Here is a 19,134-nt window from a genome sequence, read left to right on the forward strand (position 1 = left end):
AGGGAAGAAACCCTTTAATTTTCTGACTCATGCGTGTTGTCTTTGGGGCTACCAAGTTGCCCACAACAAATGTGGATTCCTCCCACGCCAATTCGGCTTTAATATGAATGTTAGCAGCCATCTTTCTCAAGGGCAAGGCTCAAGCAGGAAGGTCACACCCTACCAGTCTCAGATAAAGCCAGACGCCGTGAAGTCTCCCTGAATCCAATCGAATAGACGTTTTCACCGGAACTGCTTTCCTCACGACCGGAAGAGGCTGTGCGTAAGGGCGTTGGGGGCGGAAATGACGAGAGTGGTGGTAGTGGGGTAGTTGGCGGGTGGATGAGCAGGGCTGGTCGCCATGTCCGCGGGGAGCGCGGCACATCCTGGAGCCGGCGGGTAAAGCTTTGCGGGCGAGGGCCTCACGGAGAGCATGGGGCTCGGGAAAGGCTGAGGAACCTTGGGAATCCGCGTGGGGGAGGGGCGCTTAAGTGAAAAGTGTGTATGTGGGACAGCCGCACTTGTGGGGAAAGCTAGGCCCAGAGTCCCTGAACAAGGCCGCCGGGGATCAGAGGGCACAGGAGAGTAGGCGTTTTTGGAAGGACGAATCCGGGGAGGGCGATAAACGAAGGCGTGCGGAACAGAATGGAGTCTTGATAAGGATGACAGAGTAGAAAGGAAGTAGATTCCGGAAAAGGGTTGAAAGAAGAACGGGAAAATATTGCAGTAATTACCTATTTAAAGAGACAAGGTAATTTTATCCCTGATAGGTGATTTGGAGGTGTAAAGAGAATATGAGCGAGGGAAAATGGGGTGCTATAGGAAGTAAGTTAAGTGAAAGCTTTGGGCCTTAATTTTCTTCTTTTCCTTTTTTGTAGACGTCGCAGCAAATGGGACCAACCAGCGCCGGCCCCCCTTCTTTTCCTTCCACCTGTAGCCCAAGGTGGGGAGGTTACCAGCAGTGGGGGGAATCCTGGGGGATCCACAGCTGCTCCTTCTGGAGCGTTGGATGCTGCTGCTGCTGTGGCTGCCAAGATCAATGCCATGCTTATGGCCAAAGGGAAGCTGAAACCAACTCAGAATGCTGCTGAGAAGGTATTTGGAGTTGAAGGGACTCTGCTTATAGCACATTTAATAGGTGTTATTTCACAATCTTTTAATCTCACAATCATTTGTGTTAATAAAGGAGAAAATGTAAGTACAGTAGTTTAAAGGTCATTTTGTTTTGTAATGTACACATGATATTTTGTCATATTTGTCTTTTATCAGGCAGGTTTGATTGGGCTGGTAATGTTTATGGGCTAAATAGAATTTGTCTCTGTTCACTTTGTTTAAAGCAGTGATGTAATATGTTTTGTGATTACATGTATGATTTTTCCAAAACTTAAAAGACAAGTTCAGATAAATCAAGTGAACTTCAAATTAGAGAATTTGTGTCTCTAATTAGAACCCGTGGATTCAAATCTCTGATGACTAACTAAAGTGCAATTAAACATGAACTAAAAACAAATACTTTATGAACTGTTTTTGCGTTTTCACACAAATGGAGAAAATTATTTGATCATTTTATAAAAATCTGATAGAACCTTACAACTAGACTGAATCTGAACTTTGATCCCTTGAATGTATCTTGTGATAGAATGGAAGTATCTTTCTACAGGAGGAGTATATTGCTAGAATGTCTGCTTTTTTTTTTTTTTTTAACATTTTAAAAGGACAAGTTTTTTTTTCCTCTTAAAAAAAAGATTTATTTATGTATACAAAAACTGGGGTGCAGGCCAGAGGAGATGGGGGTGTGTGTGAGAGGATTCACCAGAGACAGCGGGGAGCAGAACAGGCAGATTAACCGAAATACACTGCTGAGAGGAGCAGTGGGCAAGACAGGAGAGGTCTGCTGCACCATGTGGGTATCTCCTTGGCCAGGGATCAAACTCGTGCTGCAGGGGCTGTGGATGGCTTCATAGGTTGCATCTTAACTAACCCCTTGCGCCACCAGGGAGGCCCTAACAGGACAAGTTTACTAAGAAAAGGAGAGAGAGGTACCTGCATAGTCGTAGTTGGGGAGGAGAGCTGCCACTCCTGTTTTGCAGAAGGGAAAAGGTTTGTGAATGTATGCTTTTTACTTAATCCTTACAATGGTTCTTCAGAGTAGATAACTTACCAGTTTTCAGGTGAAGAAAATTAGGTTCATGATGTAATTTGTTCAAGATGTGGAGGAGGTACAGATGTCTGACTTAAGAGTCACCTTGGGCAGTTTAAGATTTTGCTTTTGCTTTATGAAGATTCTAGAGTTGGAGAATTAACTATCTTCCAAGGCATCCCATTTTGTTGTGATCGTTACTTGAAAAAATCTTTTGCTTAAGTTAAAATTTGCATTCCATGTGATCTATGAAGAGATGAGTTCTGTGTTAAAAATGCAATTCATATGAGGTTATGGATATGCTAATTAGCATGTTTGTGGTGAATATGACACAATGTACATTTACATCAAACATCAAGGTGTACACCTTAAATATATATAATTTTTATTTGTTCATTTTACCTCACTAAACCTGGAAGGGGGAAATGCATTTTGTTAATCTTCCAACTCTCTCTCCTTTTTTTTTTTTTTTTTAAGATTGATTTATTTATGAATGCATGAGCTGGGGTTTCAACACAGGTGTGTCGGGTAGGGAGGGAGGATTCACCAGAGACAGAATGGGAAGTGGAACAGGCAGATTGATTGAAATACACTGCTGAGGGGAGCAGTGGGCTAGACAGGAGAGGTATCCTGCACCTTTCTGAGTTAGCTCCTTTGCCAGGGGTCGAACTTGTGCTGCAGTAGCTGCTTAGTGCTGAGACTTAACCCCTTGAGCCACCAAAGAAGCCCCTAACTTTCTAATTTATTAGTAGAGAATATCAACAGAATATTTAGTAGTAAGACATATGTGTCTGAATGTAAGATATTAAAGTTGCTTAGAATTGATGGGAATCTTTACAGAATTGGAAGTTCATTGTTTCAAAGATTTATTTTTGCATGAAATAACTGGGGTGCAGGCCAGAGATGCCGAGGGTGAGAGGATTCACCAGAGACAGAATGGGGAGCAGAATGGGTCTCGAACTCAGGCCATCACGGTGATAGAACTGAGACTTAACCCAGAGGCCACTAGGGAGGCCCATTATTCATTATTTTTAATGTTTGCAAAGATTTTGTCAGTCTGACCATTTCTAAGGTTTGCAAGGAAGTAAAAGCACACTGACAAAGGTGGAATGTTCCTTGAATATTGAAATTCTTGATATTAATCATTTAGGTTCATTTTCTTCTCTGAAGAATAATTTCTAAAGTGGCACTTAAACAGCAGGAGGCAGTATGGTGCATAAATACTGGATTTAGAATTAGAATAGGTGTGTTTGAAACACAGAACTCCCATTTATTTGTTGTGTGTCTTTGACGTTTGGTGCGTCAGTTCCCTCATTTATGATGGGGTTGACTGCAGTCCATCTCATGTGGTTAGTGGCACCTATATTGGGCTCCCAGATAGAAAACACAGTAATGTTGGATAATACTGATAATGTACCTTTAAAGTTGGTTATAAGGATTCAGTGAGAAGTATGAGAAGTATAAATGTGAACTGAAAGGGGCTAAAGAATTAGGGTAAGGAGATATTATGGAGTCTGTTTAGTTTGCGTCTAGGTTTAAAATGTATTGAATGCACAAAGAACTATTACCTCCCTTGAGCACCTTAGCTTGACATTGGCATGAGGCAGCTAAGAGTTGGAGGAGGCGTCTTGAGATTAAAACTTTTTTAGATAACACTGAAATCCAGCTCTCTGGAATTGCTTGTAGTTTAAATTGAGAGAAACCAGATCAGTTTTTGGTTCTTGCATTTCATCTGTTCTCATTCTTTAATACAGAGTAATGGGTTACTAAATACACTTTAAGGGTTTTGTAGTTCATTGCAAAGATGGAATTAATTGGATTTGATACATTGTGACTAGTGTTGGCGCAAAGGCAACTTTGTGTTGCATGAGTGAGGTATATGTGTTGTTGGACTTGTTCATCATGTGCATTGAACTCTACCTTGTATTTTATTACTTTACAGCTAGCTAATTGAGCTATAAAACATTATAACTTGGCCTTTAATATTTTTTTTTTTGGTGATCTGCAGATTTTAGTCCCACAGGTTCTGTAATTATGTGGTTATCAAAATGTACATGTGGTTGAGATTGTAGAGAAATCATATACTGATCTTTAGATAGATCAACTAAACTTGGTGTCATTTTACTGAGGTTTTGTTTGCTTGTTTCATTTATGAAGAATTATCAAGTTTTCAAGTCTGATCGTAGGCCGGTAAGAGGAAAAGTAGGGAAATGGTGGGGCTTGGGACTGAGGACAATGAAAAGATATTATTTCATCATATAAATTTAAATTTCTCTTTTTTGTAGCTTCAGGCTCCTGGCAAAGGCCTAACTAGCAATAAAAGCAAAGATGACCTGGTGGTAGCTGAAGTAGAAATCAATGATGTGCCTCTTACATGTAGGAACTTGCTGACTCGAGGACAGACTCAAGACGAGGTGTGGAGATGTTGGGCTTCTGTGGGGAAGGTGGTGGGTGGATGTGGTTTCAGAAAACCAAGATCACTAATACAGACTAACAGGAGTCAGATGTTAGGAGTTTGGGTCCTAGGCTTTGAAGTAAGGGTTGGCTTTAATTTAACTCAGAGGAATTATTTGGTAAAGAATCAGATATGGGTTAATCTCCTGGGTTGGTTTGAGTAAGAAACAGTGCAGTTCAAATTTTAGATATAGAAGAGAACTCATTTTTGCCATATTGGTAGAATGAATGAGGAAAGTCAATCCTGCTAGCTATCATTAAAATTGATCAATTGGCACATCATATTTTAATAGAATATTTGCATTTTTAGATCAGCCGACTTAGTGGGGCTGCAGTGTCAACTCGAGGGCGGTTCATGACAACTGAGGAGAAGGCCAAAGTGGGACTAGGGTGTGTATGCATATCCTTTACTTTGGGGAAGGTTTGGGATATACCACTGACATTAGCTTCGTATTTTCCTTTCTCAGGCAATATGTGTAAATTTTTGTTTAGTAGCTTGGGGCGGGGGTGCATGTGCACGCAAATACTGAGACTCAAAATAGATGTAAGAAATATTGGCAGTTATTTTCTTGGTTTTTTTTTTATTTTTAATTTTTATTGGAGAAAACAAATTAGACAAAAGTTTAAAAATAATACTTGTTAACTTTTAATGAATATACTTCTAAAACTTTTGTTCTATGGAAATAATTCCTTTAAAAATGGGCTGATTTTTTTGTTTTTTAAAAAAAGCCTTTTCTCCATCTCCTTAGTGCATCTTTGATAATTACAGATTGTAAATTATCCTTTTTCATCTCCATGTCATTTCATCTCTTTCATTTCAATTTTTGAGGACAGGTACTTTTGAAGTGCAACATTTTAACAGTGGCTTAAACCAAACACAATTAGCAGGCAAAATTTGCTCCTTAGTACAAACTAAGAGTATTTATTTCCATTTTGTATTTGTGTTAGTTGCTTTTTGAATTATTTTTTTGAAGTTATTTTTCACCTTTTACAAACTGGTCATTGATCACTTTTCTTCATTATTATAATCAAAATCTGAATCTAAGTCATCTTTACATTTGGAACCTAATAGATCTCAGTTTGTGTGCGTCTTTTAATTTATCCTTACCTCACCATTAATTTCCGTAATAAGAGTACATTTGCCTATAACCTAACAGATATCTAATACAAAGAAATTCTGTTCTAGAATAATGGGTTATCTCAATTGATTGGCTACTAATGTTCTTGAACCCTTAAGAATAGATTTGATCTCTGTATGGGCCAGTTAACTTTAAGCAAGAAGAAAGGCTTATTCATTCCCCTAACTGAGAAACTGTATTCTTAGAAATTAAATAGGAACAACCATTTCTGTGCATATCATCTCTTTTACTTATTTGGAAGCTTTAAAGACTATGAATTACACTTGTTAACTCAGTTGGCTCCTTCTTTGGTGTGACTAGTTTGGGATCATCATTTTATATTTCTCTTTATAGGGATCGGCCATTGTATCTTCATGTTCAGGGCCAGACACGGGAATTAGTGGACAGTAAGTGATATTTTGGGCTTACATACTGCTTTTTTTTAAAGGGCAAAATACAGAGCAATATGTAATAAGTTGTCTGCTTCCTAATGGCTGTATTCTCACTCTGATTTGTGAACTACTCATGAATGTCCATGGGGGTTTAGAGAGGTTGTAAGCCACATGCTGGGTAACCTAGAAAATGGAGTAATACTTGAGGAATTGAGCACTGGCCTATGTTGACCTTTGGGTACTAGTCTGTTTATTCAGTTCTTTGGTATAGTATCTTACTAGCTGTGTTTTTTCCCAGGAGCAGTAAACCGAATCAAAGAAATTATCACCAATGGGGTAGTGAAAGCTGCCACAGGGACTAGTCCAACTTTCAATGGTGCAACAGTCACTGTCTATCACCAGCCGGCACCTATTGCACAACTGTCTCCAGCTGTTAGCCAGAAACCTCCCTTCCAGTCAGGGGTATGTTTTGTGGAGAGATCATGAACAGCTTTATCATTTCTATTAAAATGATACATGCCAAATAATACAGCAAGTGTGTGTGTTGGGGGAGAATTCTGCAATTCTAACCTGAACGTTACCCACTGTTGACACCTGTTTATAGGTCAGTTAGGTTTCCAAGATTCACTGATTATCTGAGCATATATATCTTCAAACAGATACATTCTATAAAGGGGGTTGGTAGATCACAGAATATCTATTGTACATTTTGAAGTTAGTGGTTGGAACTTATGTTTGTAAGTTGATAGCAGCTGGAGGACTAAGAAGGCTGAGTCTGATGAAGTAAGATTCTGCTGATACAATCCTCCTAGAAAAAAGGGTTTGAGAGAGCAGCCCTTATTGGAGAAAGTCACTGGGCTGACTGTACTACCCAACATTCCACTGCAGTTTATAGGAGACTGTGCTATTTATAATAATTTCTTATGTGTATATATACATGTTATGTGTTATTGTATATTATATCACAACTTGCACATAGTTTATAAAGGGATGAAGTGGGTATGTTTACTTCAGTATTGAATCTTGGGTTTTCACAGCTTACAAATATTTTGCTGAACAGAGTAAAGAAAGTATTAATGTGGATAGGTACTTGGAATATGTAGTTCTCACAAGTTTTGCTACCAGACAGGGTTTATTTTTATGGGATCATGGTAGAAATGCAGGTGTCCTTATTCCTGGAAGTGATTAAGAGTATCTAGAGGATTAAAGTATTTTTGCATACTAATTTTCAAGATTAAGGTATGTATTTTCTGTTTAATCTAAAGTGTTTTTTCCTTCCACAGATGCATTATGTTCAAGATAAATTATTTGTGGGTTTAGAACATGCTGTACCCACTTTTAACGTCAAGGAAAAAGTGGAAGGTCCAGGTTGCTCCTATTTGCAGCACATTCAGATTGAAACAGGTGCCAAAGTCTTCCTACGAGGCAAGGGTTCAGGCTGCATTGAGCCAGCATCTGGCCGAGAAGCTTTTGAACCTATGTATATTTACATCAGGTATGAATGTATGGGGTTCAGACATTTGAGTACTTGTCAACTTACCTGTAGAGGTAGGAATGATTCCAGAGTAAGAGGGGTTGGACTTAATAAAGTAGTAGTAATTACTTGAGGAGCTAAGATAAACTCTAAGAGTAATCCCAATTAGGTAATAATGAGGAGGTAGAACTGGGGTTTTTAGTATTCAGTTTGCTTGGGCTTTATACAAGCCTGTGATCCTACAATGAGCTGTATGAGCCTAATGTAACTTACATTAGAACCTATGACAATATGACTATATTTTGTAGTAATTTTAATGATCGTTCACCATCTTTATGTCAAGACATACCATTACTCAGAAAGAAACCAATAAAATATTTGTGGTAATTGATAGTTATATATTAAAGAGCTTATTTAACATTTTGTTTTCCTATTTTGTGGTTTTTCAGAAGCTTGGATTTGCTCTATATTGAATATATCAAATTTACAAAACAGCAGTCAAAGTAAAAGCAGAATCCTGTATTTTTTCTCTTTTTCCCCTTTGAATTATTGGTCATTATTCCTTTACAGTCATCCCAAACCTGAGGGCCTGGCTGCTGCCAAGAAGCTCTGTGAGAATCTCTTGCAAACAGTGAGTTATATATACTCATTCAGAAGAACTACTACTATTTTGGATCGTGTCTTAGCCATTTTTCCTACCTGGTTTCATTTCTCAGACATCCCATGTCAAATCACCACAGATTGAGTGACTTAAAACAACAGAAATTAATTCTCACAGAAGTCCAAAATCAAGATATGGGCAGAGTTGCTTCCTTTTGAGAACTCCAAGAAGGAATGTATCCTAGGCCTGCCTCCTAGATAATCGCCTGAGTTCTTGGCAGTTTTTGCTTGTGTCATGTCACTGTAGTCTGCCTCCACCTTCACCTGGCTGCCTTTCCTGTATCTTTGTGTCTGTCTCCTGAGGATAGTGATCATTGGGTTTAGTATGACCTCATCTTAATAACTTACATCTGCAACGGTCACATTTCCAAATAAGGTTACATTTGAGGTCCAGGCAGATGTAAATGGGGTATGTGTGTAGAGAGGGAGACACTGGTCAAACCATTACACTCTTCTAGCAGCTTATATTCTCTATAACGAAGTCAAACTCCCTAGCCAGGGTCACAGGCATGCATATCTTCAGGAGCTGTTTCAGTGTGAAATTTCAAAATCTGCATTACCTAGGATTCTAAAATCTCACATGTGTTATTTAAAATGCTTTTCATGGGCCTCCCTGGTGGCGCAAGGGGTTAAGCACCGCACTGTGAAGCAAACTGCAGCCTCTGTAGCATGACTTTAATCCCTGGCTGGCCAGGGAGCAAACCCACATGGCGCAGCAGACCCCTCCTGTCTCGCCCACTGCTCCCCTCAGCAGTGTGTTTCAGTCAGTCTGCCTGTTCTGTTCCCCACTCTGTCTCTGGTGGTTCCTCTCACCCCCCGCATCTCTGGCCTGTACCCCAGCTCTTGTGTGCATAAATAGATAAATCTTTAAAAATAAAATAAAATGCTTTTCATCCCAGTCAAGTTGTTTATGATGGCATTATAAGTTTTTTTTTTTTTAATATTAATTTTAAAGTAAAAGATTAGAGCTATGATAGTTTTAGACCAGTTAGTAGTGTTTTGGGGATAATTATTTGATTGTCCATTCTGGGGTTGTTTTTTTTTTAGGATTTATTTATGCATGTAAGAACTGGGGTACAGAACACAGGTGTGGGAGTAGAGGATTCACTAGAGACAGTGGGAACAGAACAGGCAGATTGACTGAAATACACTGCTGAGGGGAGCAGTGGGCAAGCCAGGAGAGGTCTGCTGCACCATGGGGGTTAGCTCCCTGGCCAGGGATCCAACTCTTGCTGCAGTGGCTGCAGATAACGTCATAGGTTGTTTCTTAACCCCTTGCACCACCAGGGAGGCCCCTCTTTTTTTTTTTTTAAGTAATAAAATAACCGAGTTAAACCAGAGTGCTGTTTTTTTTTTTTTTTTTTTTGTTCTAAGATTTTTTTTTTTAGGGATTTATTTATGCATACAAGAGCTGGGGTACAGGCCAGAGGTGTGTGTGGGGAGGTTAGAGGAGTCACCAGAGACAGTGGGGAACGGAACAGTCAGATTGACTGAAGTACACTGTTGAAGGGAGCCCTGGGGTGAGTCAGGAGAAGTCTGCTGTGTCATGTGGGTTGCTCCCTGGCTGGCCGGGAATTGAACTTGTGCTGCAGTGGCTTCATAGGTTGCGTCTCCTGCTGCGGATAACTTCTTAAGTTGCTACTTAACCCTTGCGCCACCAGAGAGGCCCTAAGATTTTTTTTTTAATGCATACAAGAACTGGAGTGTAGGGTAGAGGTGAGGGGGTAAGAGGATTCACCAGAGGCAGAGTGGGGAGCAAAACAAGTGGATCTACTGAAGTACACTGTTGAGGGGAGTAGTGGGCAAGAAAGGAAAGGTCTGCTACGCCATGTGGGTTAGCTCTCTGGTTGGGGAGTGAACTCAGACCAGTGGCTGGCAACAGCTTGATAGCGCTGACTTTAACACCTATGCCACCAGGGAGGCCCATAGTACTGTTTTTGAAGCACCTAAAGGAAATAAGGTTTGGGGGTTGATTATGTTCATCCTTGTGTTACTTGCTATTTAAGGGTACCCTTTTGGGAAACTTTGCTTTTTGTGAAGTAACCTGATTTACCAAACTTTGTACCAAATAACTTCCTTACCATTCCCAATCTTTTCCTTTGTTGCTACTTGAATTTATAGACTTAGGATCCTTATAATGAAGAACTGGAGTTGGAGAAAGTATCACGCCTCTATTAGCTGTGAGTTCCCTAAGAATAGGCGGACCACCCTGTAGATAGAGTGAATGATTTCTGAAGTTATACTGATGACTTATAGCTTTCATAACAGTTTAATTTCTGTGGTTCTCTGGTTTTGTACCCCAGCATTTGTCTAGTTTGTGGGATTTAGCATTTTCCATGCTTCTGATTCCCAAAACCTTGCTTAATAATTTATAGGTGTGCTTTAAAATTTAAGTTAGATGAGTTTAAATTTGATCAGAGCATCAGTGGAAGTAACTTAATTCCTAATTACTTTGGTCTTAAAATTGTATAATCGAGCCTTTATAAATAGCCCACACATTAGGACTATCCATGATTGATTTGTTTTCCCTTCTCTTGCAGGTTCATGCTGAATATTCTAGATTTGTGAATCAGATTAATACTGCTGTACCTTTACCAGGTGTGTATGTCTTAAAGTGTTTAGAGAATGTTTTGCTAGTGATTATTTATGTGTAAAGTGTGATACTTGAGGCTAGAATAACCGTGCCAGGGCACCGATAATGTTCCCTTCAACTTAGGGATAATTTGGAAATCCAGTCATGCCTCAGTATTTTGCTTCCCTAGAGATTAAGTTTAATATTCAGTTAAAATGTCTCATTCTGCTGCAGCTGATTAAACACTTTTTTTCTTCCCCCTCAGGCTATACACAACCCTCTGCTATAAGTAGTGTCCCTCCTCAGCCACCATATTATCCATCCAATGGCTATCAGTCTGGTTACCCTGTTGTTCCCCCTCCTCAGCAGCCAGTTCAACCTCCCTATGGAGTCCCAAGCATAGTGCCACCTGCTGTTTCATTGGCACCTGGAGTCTTGCCAGCATTACCTACTGGAGTCCCACCGGTGCCAACACAATACCCGATAACACAAGTGCAGCCTCCAGCTAGCACTGGACAGGTAGGATGTGAGGATGTACAATAGGGTGCTGTTGAATTAGGGGAAACTAGGGCAGGGGAGGGGTGGAAGAGTGGAGGGATTAACCAGAAATAAATACATAATGTGGGGGCTTTTTTTCCTGTTGTCTTGCTGTGTTCCCATTGCCAGGCTACCTGAATACTTTGTTGTGTGTGTTTTCATCCTAAAGTTTACAAATCTTGTCGTCATAAAACAGTTTATAGTAGTAGACAACAAGTTTTTATTTTTTTTAAGATTTATTTATATATGTGTATAAGAACTAGGGTGTAGGCCAGAGGTGTGTATGGGGGGGGGAGGATTCACCAGAGACAGGGTGGGGAGCAGCACAGGCAGATATACTGAAGTACACTGCTGAGGGGAGCAGCAGGCGAGACAGGAGAGGTCTGCTGCGCCATGTGGGTTAGCTCCCTGGCCAGCCAGGGATCAAACTCATGCTGCAGTGGCTGGCAATAGCTTGATAGCGCTGTGTCTTTAACCCCTGTGCCACCAGGAAGGCCCTCAACAAGCTTTTTATAAAGAATCAGATATTAGGGCCTCCCTAGTGGCACAAGGGATTAAAACACAACCTATGAAGCTGTCCACAGCCACTGCAGCACGAATTCAATCCCCGGCCAGACAGGGAGCTACCCGCATGGTGCAGCAGACCTCTCCTGACTCTTCTGCTTCTCCCCTTAGCAGTGTATTTCAGTCAGTCCGCCTGTTCTGTTCCCCACTATGTCTCTGGTGAATCCTCTCACCCCTCCCCTCACACACACACCTCTGGCCTGTACCCAAGTTCTTGTGTGCATAAATAAATAAATCTTAAAAAAAAAAATCAGATGTTAAAATATTTTAACCTTTGTAGGCCATAGAGTCTGTCATAGCTAGTACACTCTGTGGCGCAAAATCAGCCACAGACAATACCATAGAATGAGCAAGCATGTAAGAAACTGGGATTTTAGCAAGAGTAGGTGAGTCGCTCATCTAGGTAGATAACTATGTAGAGTCCTTTTTTGTGGTAGGAAAGAGGTCAGTGTGAGAGCATGGAAATGGATTTATGGTAGGCCCTTCTTTGTGGGCTTCTCATAGTGTACCCATGCGAGAGTAAGGTGTAGCCTCGAACCATTGCCCAGCCCCTCACCCGTGGACTGTGAGCACTGAAAGGGGCTGTACATTTGAGGCAGAAAGGGACTTAGGAACTAGACTTTCTGATCCCTACTCATAATTATTTTACTTTTTATTTGTAGGTAGAGCTCTAGTTCTCAAGCTTTGAGCCACTCTTTTGTAATTAGGAAGCAACACGGCAGAGTGGTTAAGGTTTAAGGTTAGACTGCAGGGGTTGAGCATGACTTTCTCATTTTGAGTTGCGTGATCTTGGAATATAACTTACCTGATTCAGGCTTTGGTTTTCCTTATATACAAAATGGGCATATTTGATAATAGTTGTAAGGATTAAGTAAGGAGATACAGTCAATAAATGTTAGCTGTTTGTTATTAAGAGCTTTATTTGTAGGGGTGTTTATTTTGTCTAGTATATACTGCCATTTGACCACCCCTTTTCCTTTTTGGAAGAACTTCTTAAAACATTAGGACAGACGCACTCTTGACACAACAACTCCTTAGCCAATGAAAGTGGTAGATGAAGCTGCCTTTGCCACAAGCTTTATCCGGAAAGAGCTAATCACATTGATTAAAGAGCCTTAAGTGAAGAGAATGTTCTTGCTTGATAACCACTGTATTAAGTGGCTGGAGTTTTTGTTTTTTATTTTTTTATTTTTTATTATATATTTTTTAAAGATTTATTTATGCATATAAGAGCTGGGGTACAGGCCAGAGATGTGGGGGGGTGAGAGGATTCATCAGAGACAGAGTGGGTAACAGAACAGGCAGACTAACTGAAATACACTGCTGAGGAGAGCAGCGGGCAAGGCAGGGGAGGTCTGTGCCATGTGGGTTGCTTCCTATCTGGCCAGGAATCGCACTCGTGCTGCGGAGGCTTCAGATTGCTTTGTAGTGCGGTGCTTAACCCCTTATGCCACCAGGGAGGCCCAGTTTTTGTTTTTTAACAGTCATATTTGCCCCTAATAGCCCATATACATTGTTTCTCCTGAGTTTAGAGCACGGAAGAGATCCGTTTCATGTTTCCCTTTGAAGAAGGTGGGAAGGCTAGGTGAACTGTTAGCAAATTTTATACATAAAGGAAACAAAGATGAAAAACTCATGTTGGTATATATTGATCATTACAATATATGTAATCATTGTTTACTAATTTGTTAGTTGGGTATTCTCACATTCTTTTTCCCCTTTGGTTTGTTTTGGTCCCAGAATCCGATGAGTGGGCCTTTTATTCCTGCTGCTCCTGTCAAAACTGCCTTGCCTGCTGGTCCCCAGCCCCCACCCCAGCCCCCACCAGCCCCCACTCCCAACTCAACCCCAGGCACAGAAGAGGCGATTCACAGAGGAGCTACCAGATGAACGAGAATCTGGACTTCTTGGATACCAGGTTAAATAAAATACCATGTCTTACTTTCCTCATCTCATCCTACTAATTCTCCCTTTTGAAAAAAGAGAAATGCACAAATATATCAACTGTTCTCCCAATACTGGGATCCCAGAAAAATTCATTTAGATTAGGTTTTTAATTCTTGGGGGATTAATTTAAGCAAGAATGATTCCCTTTGGGTGGGTTTTGTCTTTGGGGTCAGTGTGATAAGACTACAAAACTCTCCACTGGAGAGAAGTCCCCTATGACCAGCATCTGGGCTGAGTTTTATCAAATTCTGCACTCTCATTGATACATTGGACTCTTGAATAATCTTAAAGCTGTATAGTTCTTACTTCCTTATACATCTCTCCAAAAGCTGTCATTCCACCAATATGTGCTTTGAGTTTAAAACCTTGGCTTTCAACTTACTATTCTTTTCTGCCCTGAAAAAAAGAGAGTGATTTCTTTTCCCATTTCCTCCCCTTACCCCATAAGAGAAACACAGTAATCCTGTGCAGACACATAATTTTTAATAGTCATTCACTAGAATTTTTTTATGATTATTAAAATATGTAGTTTGGGTGCAATTTTGTTTCATTCAAGCACCTTTACTTTTTGTTAGAATTGTGGAAACATTTTTTTGAAATCAGAACTTTGAAACATTTTCAAAGTTTATAATTAGGTTTATACAAACCAGTATGGATGGTTGAAACAGACTTCACATAAAGAGTCACAACAACACTGACAAAGTCCTACAGAGAAAAAATAATGTCTTTTTCACTGTGGCTGTACTCCAAATCCCAAAAAACTATGTAGAGCAGCTTACTGCCATTTACCAGAAAGATGAGGCACTTGAGTTACATTAAGGAGCTAAACTCAATACAGCAGTTGTAGATTTGCTAATGCCAATGTATTTTTCTGCTCATAGCATGGACCCATTCATATGACTAATTTAGGTACAGGCTTCTCCAGTCAGAATGAGATTGAAGGTGCAGGATCGAAGCTGGCAAGTTCCTCAGGCAAAGAGCGAGAGAGGGACAGGTGAGTTGGTTGAAACCTCACATGGATATATTCACATGTTATTTCAATTGACACAAGCTTCTGTGTTCTAAAGTGTTTTTTTTTTTTTTTTTTTTTTTGCGTAGAATAACTGGGGTATATGTCAGAGGTGTGGGGGGTGGTGAGAGGATTCACCAGAGGCAGAGTGGGGAGCAGAACAGGCAGATTTTACTGAAATACACTGGTACAGGGAGCAGTGGGCAAGACAGGAGAGGTCTGCTGTGTCTTATGTGGGTTAGTTCCCTGGTCAGGGATAGAACTCAGGTGGTAGCAGTGATAGGGTTGAGACTTAACCCCTAGGCCACCAGGGAGGCTCCACAAGCTTCTGTGTTCTCAAACCAAAATGACGGGCCTCCCTGGTGGCTCAGGGGGTTAAATCTCAGCACTGTGAAGCTATCAGCAGCCACTACTATACAAGTTCAATACCCGGCCAAGGAGCTAACCCACATGGCGCAGCAGACCTCTCTTGTCTGCCTGCTGCTCCCCTCAGCAATGTATTTCAGTAGATCTGCCTGTTCTGCTCTCTATTCTGTCTCTGGTGAATCCTCTTGCACATAGCCCTGCACCTTTCGCCTATACAACCAGCTCTTGTATGCATAAATAAATTTTTTTAAGATTTATTTATTTATTTATACAAGCACTGGGTGCAGTTAGAAGCGTGAGAGGGTGAGAGAATTCACCAGAGCCAGAGTGGGGAACAGAACAGGCAGACTGACGAAATACACTGCTGAGGGGAGCAGCGGGCGCAGCAGGAGAGGTCTGCGCGCCATGTGGGACCCTCGCCGTCGGCTGGGGATCGAACCAGCACTGCAGAGGCTGCGGGCAGCTTCGCAGCCCAGCGCTCAAACCTCTGCGCCACCAGGGGAGGCCCAATAAAATAAATCTTTAAAAAAAAAGTGAAATCGTTTGGCTCAAACGTGTTCCTGTTTGATGCAGTAGTGGAAAATAAAATCTTTAAAACAGCTACATTCTGAATAATTCAGTGCATGGATAGGGAATAATAGGTTACACAAGCCATTCTTGCTTTTTACGACAATGACCTATTGTTCATAGAGGTTCTTAAATGAAAATCCATCCTGCTATCCAGTTCTTGAATTCTCCTTTCCTGTATTATCTTTGATAAGGGGGAGCTGATTTCCCATAACAGTTCTATTTTTGGAATGTTCTGGCTGTGTCAACAGACCTTACAACCTTGTAATTTGATACTAAGTTTAAAGGGTAGGGGGATCATGTGAAAGGAGTTAAAATTACTGGTTAAAATTAACTCAAAAGATTATCTGGGGCCTCCCCGGTGGTGCAGCGGTTGAGCGCTGGGTTGTGAAGCTGTGCGCAGCCTCTGCAGCGCCGGTTCGATCCCCGGCTGCTCCCTGGCCACCAGAGGAGGGTCCCATATGGCGCGCAGACTTCTGCCGCCCGCTGCTCCCCTCAGCAGTGTACTTCGGTCCTTCTGCCTGCTCTGCTCCCCGCTCTGGCTCTGGTGAATTCTCTCACCCTCCCGCACTTCTGACTGTACCCAGTGCATGTATAAACAAAACAAACAAACAAATAAAACATGCCTCTATAAAAAAATAAAAAAAAAAAAGATTATCTGCAGACTATTGTTCCACCTAAGTACTGGAGAAGTTAAAATTGAATTTTTCTGAAAGAGTATTTCATTTTTTATTTTAATAGGCAGTTGATGCCTCCACCAGCCTTTCCAGTGACTGGAATAAAATCAGAGTCTGATGAAAGGAATGGGTCTGGGACCTTAACAGGGAACCATGGTGAGTAAGGTGTAGCTGGGGGAACAGGGAGTAGCTAAGACTGGTCTTAAGTGTTTAGTTTTCTGACCTGAAGTTCATTCAGGTGTGATTCATTCAGGTGTTTAATCCAACCTCTGTAATCTGGCTAATGAGAATTTTTTTTTTTTATTTATATGGACAGCATATAGTTACACAGCCTTTTGTTTTCAACCGACGTGTGTCTAGAAAAGAGTCAGTCGACTTATATTTTATACATAGCATCAGTGACATTAAAACCCTAGGAAATACTAATGATTGGTAGGTCATTTCAAAATTTTGTTGCCTTTGTTGTCTGAATACCTAGAAGTAATCGGATATAGATTTAATAAAGATTGATTTTTCTTTGTATTGGGAGATGAGCCACATTTCCCCTTATAACTGTTGATCAGCCTGTGGCTTTTATAAAATAGTGTTGCTTCAGTGTTCCAGAACTCTAAATCCTGTAGGGTTACATGGGATCATTTTGCTCCTTGTCTATAGTCATAATAAAATCGAACAAAAGAAAATACGTATTTTTCTTTTCTTAACTTCTTTTCTTTTAACTCTTTAAAAGGTGAAATATCAGGCACCAGAGACTCACTTGCTAACTTTCCTTTTTTTTCTTTTTTCTTTTTTTTTGTGTTTCTTTTTTCTTTCTCTGTTTTCTTACATGGTTCTGGTGGATTCACATTTGCTGGTGCTGTTGCTGTTTTTCGTGTGATCTTCAACGTTTTTGGGTGACCATTGACCCTGTGACCTCAAAATGGTGTCCAACTAACCACTTACAATTAACATCTTTTTTTTATTAACGAATTTATGGTATTATCTTTTTTTTTTTTCTTGGTGGGGAATGGGGTTGGGTTGTTTTTCTCTATTTTAGATTATCCAGTGAAGAAGATGAAAACTACAGAGAAGGGATTTGGCTTGGTGGCTTATGCTGCAGATTCATCTGATGAAGAGGAGGAACATGGAGGTCATAAAAATGCAAGTAGTTTTCCACAGGGCTGGAGTTTGGGATATCAGTACCCTTCATCACAACCACGAGCTAAACAACAGATGCCATTCTGGATGGCCCCGTAGGAAACATTGGAATTGACTTTTGACCTTCGGTGACTCTTCTTTAGCAATAATGCATGCATTTGATTTAACAAGACTCTGAGGCCTGTACTGGGAACCATCTTGGACGTTTGCAGAGGACCTTTGCAGAAGACCTTTGCAGAGGTCCTTAAAGATGCAGTGTCCCCTTTATTGAAGGGGTTCCATTCTTTTTAAAACATCCTTATTTCTGCAGTGGCATAGCATCTGTTACAATTTACTTAGAATCACAAATTTGTCTCAGAAGCTTTTTAATGGTTGGTAAAATGTGCTTATGCAACAAAGCATCCCAACAGGGTCATTTCCATATACATTTGATCTAGCCCAGCCTTTTCCAAATGAATAGTCCCTATTCTGACATAGAGAAGGTTTTATTTCTATTTTACTGCTGTTTGGTCAATTTTGATAATAACTGATTACAAAAAAGCCTTACTCTTCATGGGGGAATTGTTTATTTTAAGACATCCTTTCAGTACTTAAAATCTAAGAACAGCTCGTTCCTATTTCATTTTTGGATTCTGTTTTGGAAAATGCAGTTTTACTACTACAGTTGGATATGGCTGGATCCGGGTAGGGAGAGGGTCCCTTCCCCCGTCCCTCCACCCTCATTGTGTCTTTTTATTGGGATGATTCAAAGCTGGCACTTTCAGGCACATTTTTGTCTCAGATCGCCATTGCTGTTTTTATTGCCCTTCTAAGCTCCTTGTTTTCAGCTGGGTCAGAGATAACTACTTGATCAAAAACTCATCACAGAAATGAAACAGTGGTCTGTCTCTCTCAGAACTGGTTGCAGCTAAAAAAAAAAAAAAGAGATTTGACTGCTTGCAATAGGATGGTGGACTTAGTGACTGAAATTGCAACTTGTCCTTTTTCTTGGCATTACAGGTTTTGCCAAAAGAACTTTTTTGTATCAAATATTGATGTATGAAATTGAAGGAGCTAGTCTGCTGAACCAGGAGTAGTTTGAGATACTGAACTGTCATTTTTGCACATTTGAATACTTTGCAGGCTGGCTTTGTACAAATTGATCCTCTGGTTTCCTATATGTTGTAAATATTTAGACCATAATTTCACTATAAATAAATGTATAAATATTCTGCTTATGGTTTCTTCTTTCTTTTACAACCCACCCATACACTAAAGTTCATAAATTTTTACTCAGACCATAATGAAATTATAATTCCACCAGAAAAATACACGCGAGCTCAAAGTTTCTGTATAGTTCCGTGAGTTTTATGACTTTGCTAAGTAAACTTTTAAAAGTTCACGTGAAAGTATAAAGGAATATTATGCTGGATTTTTCCATTTCACATTTGAGCCCTCCTTTATATTGACGTGATTAAAGGGACTGTGAAAGAAAATTTTTAAAGGAAATGCAAATTTTATTATAAGGGGGGAGTTCTTTTAAGGCAGAACGGTAAGTGGATAGA

General features: G+C 40.3%; 1 protein-coding gene and 2 non-coding genes across 3 annotated transcripts; all 3 read left to right on the forward strand.

Annotated features, from left to right (window-relative positions):
• The first annotated feature begins 310 nt into the window (after window positions 1–310).
• On the forward strand, window positions 311–18,801 carry KHDC4 (KH domain containing 4, pre-mRNA splicing factor). The gene is given in 15 exon segments (XM_037498902.2): window positions 311–378; window positions 858–1,074; window positions 4,405–4,533; window positions 4,884–4,963; window positions 6,046–6,098; window positions 6,382–6,545; window positions 7,367–7,578; window positions 8,128–8,188; window positions 10,758–10,815; window positions 11,055–11,308; window positions 13,631–13,711; window positions 13,713–13,808; window positions 14,719–14,831; window positions 16,521–16,612; window positions 17,490–18,801. Coding segments are annotated over 15 exon segments (1,848 nt in total). The 5' UTR covers window positions 311–340; the 3' UTR covers window positions 17,690–18,801.
• On the forward strand, window positions 6,835–6,963 carry LOC119237359 (small Cajal body-specific RNA 4). The gene has a single exon (XR_005123296.1). It is a non-coding gene; the product is annotated as a small Cajal body-specific RNA 4 (non-coding RNA).
• LOC119237354 (small nucleolar RNA SNORA42/SNORA80 family) lies at window positions 12,347–12,482 on the forward strand. The gene has a single exon (XR_005123291.1). It is a non-coding gene; the product is annotated as a small nucleolar RNA SNORA42/SNORA80 family (small nucleolar RNA).
• Window positions 18,802–19,134: the final 333 nt, after the last annotated feature.

The sequence above is a fragment of the Talpa occidentalis genome, unplaced genomic scaffold, assembly GCF_014898055.3.
Source record: "Talpa occidentalis isolate TD23 unplaced genomic scaffold, MPIMG_talOcc4v2.1 talOcc4.9, whole genome shotgun sequence".
NCBI lineage: Eukaryota > Metazoa > Chordata > Mammalia > Eulipotyphla > Talpidae > Talpa > Talpa occidentalis.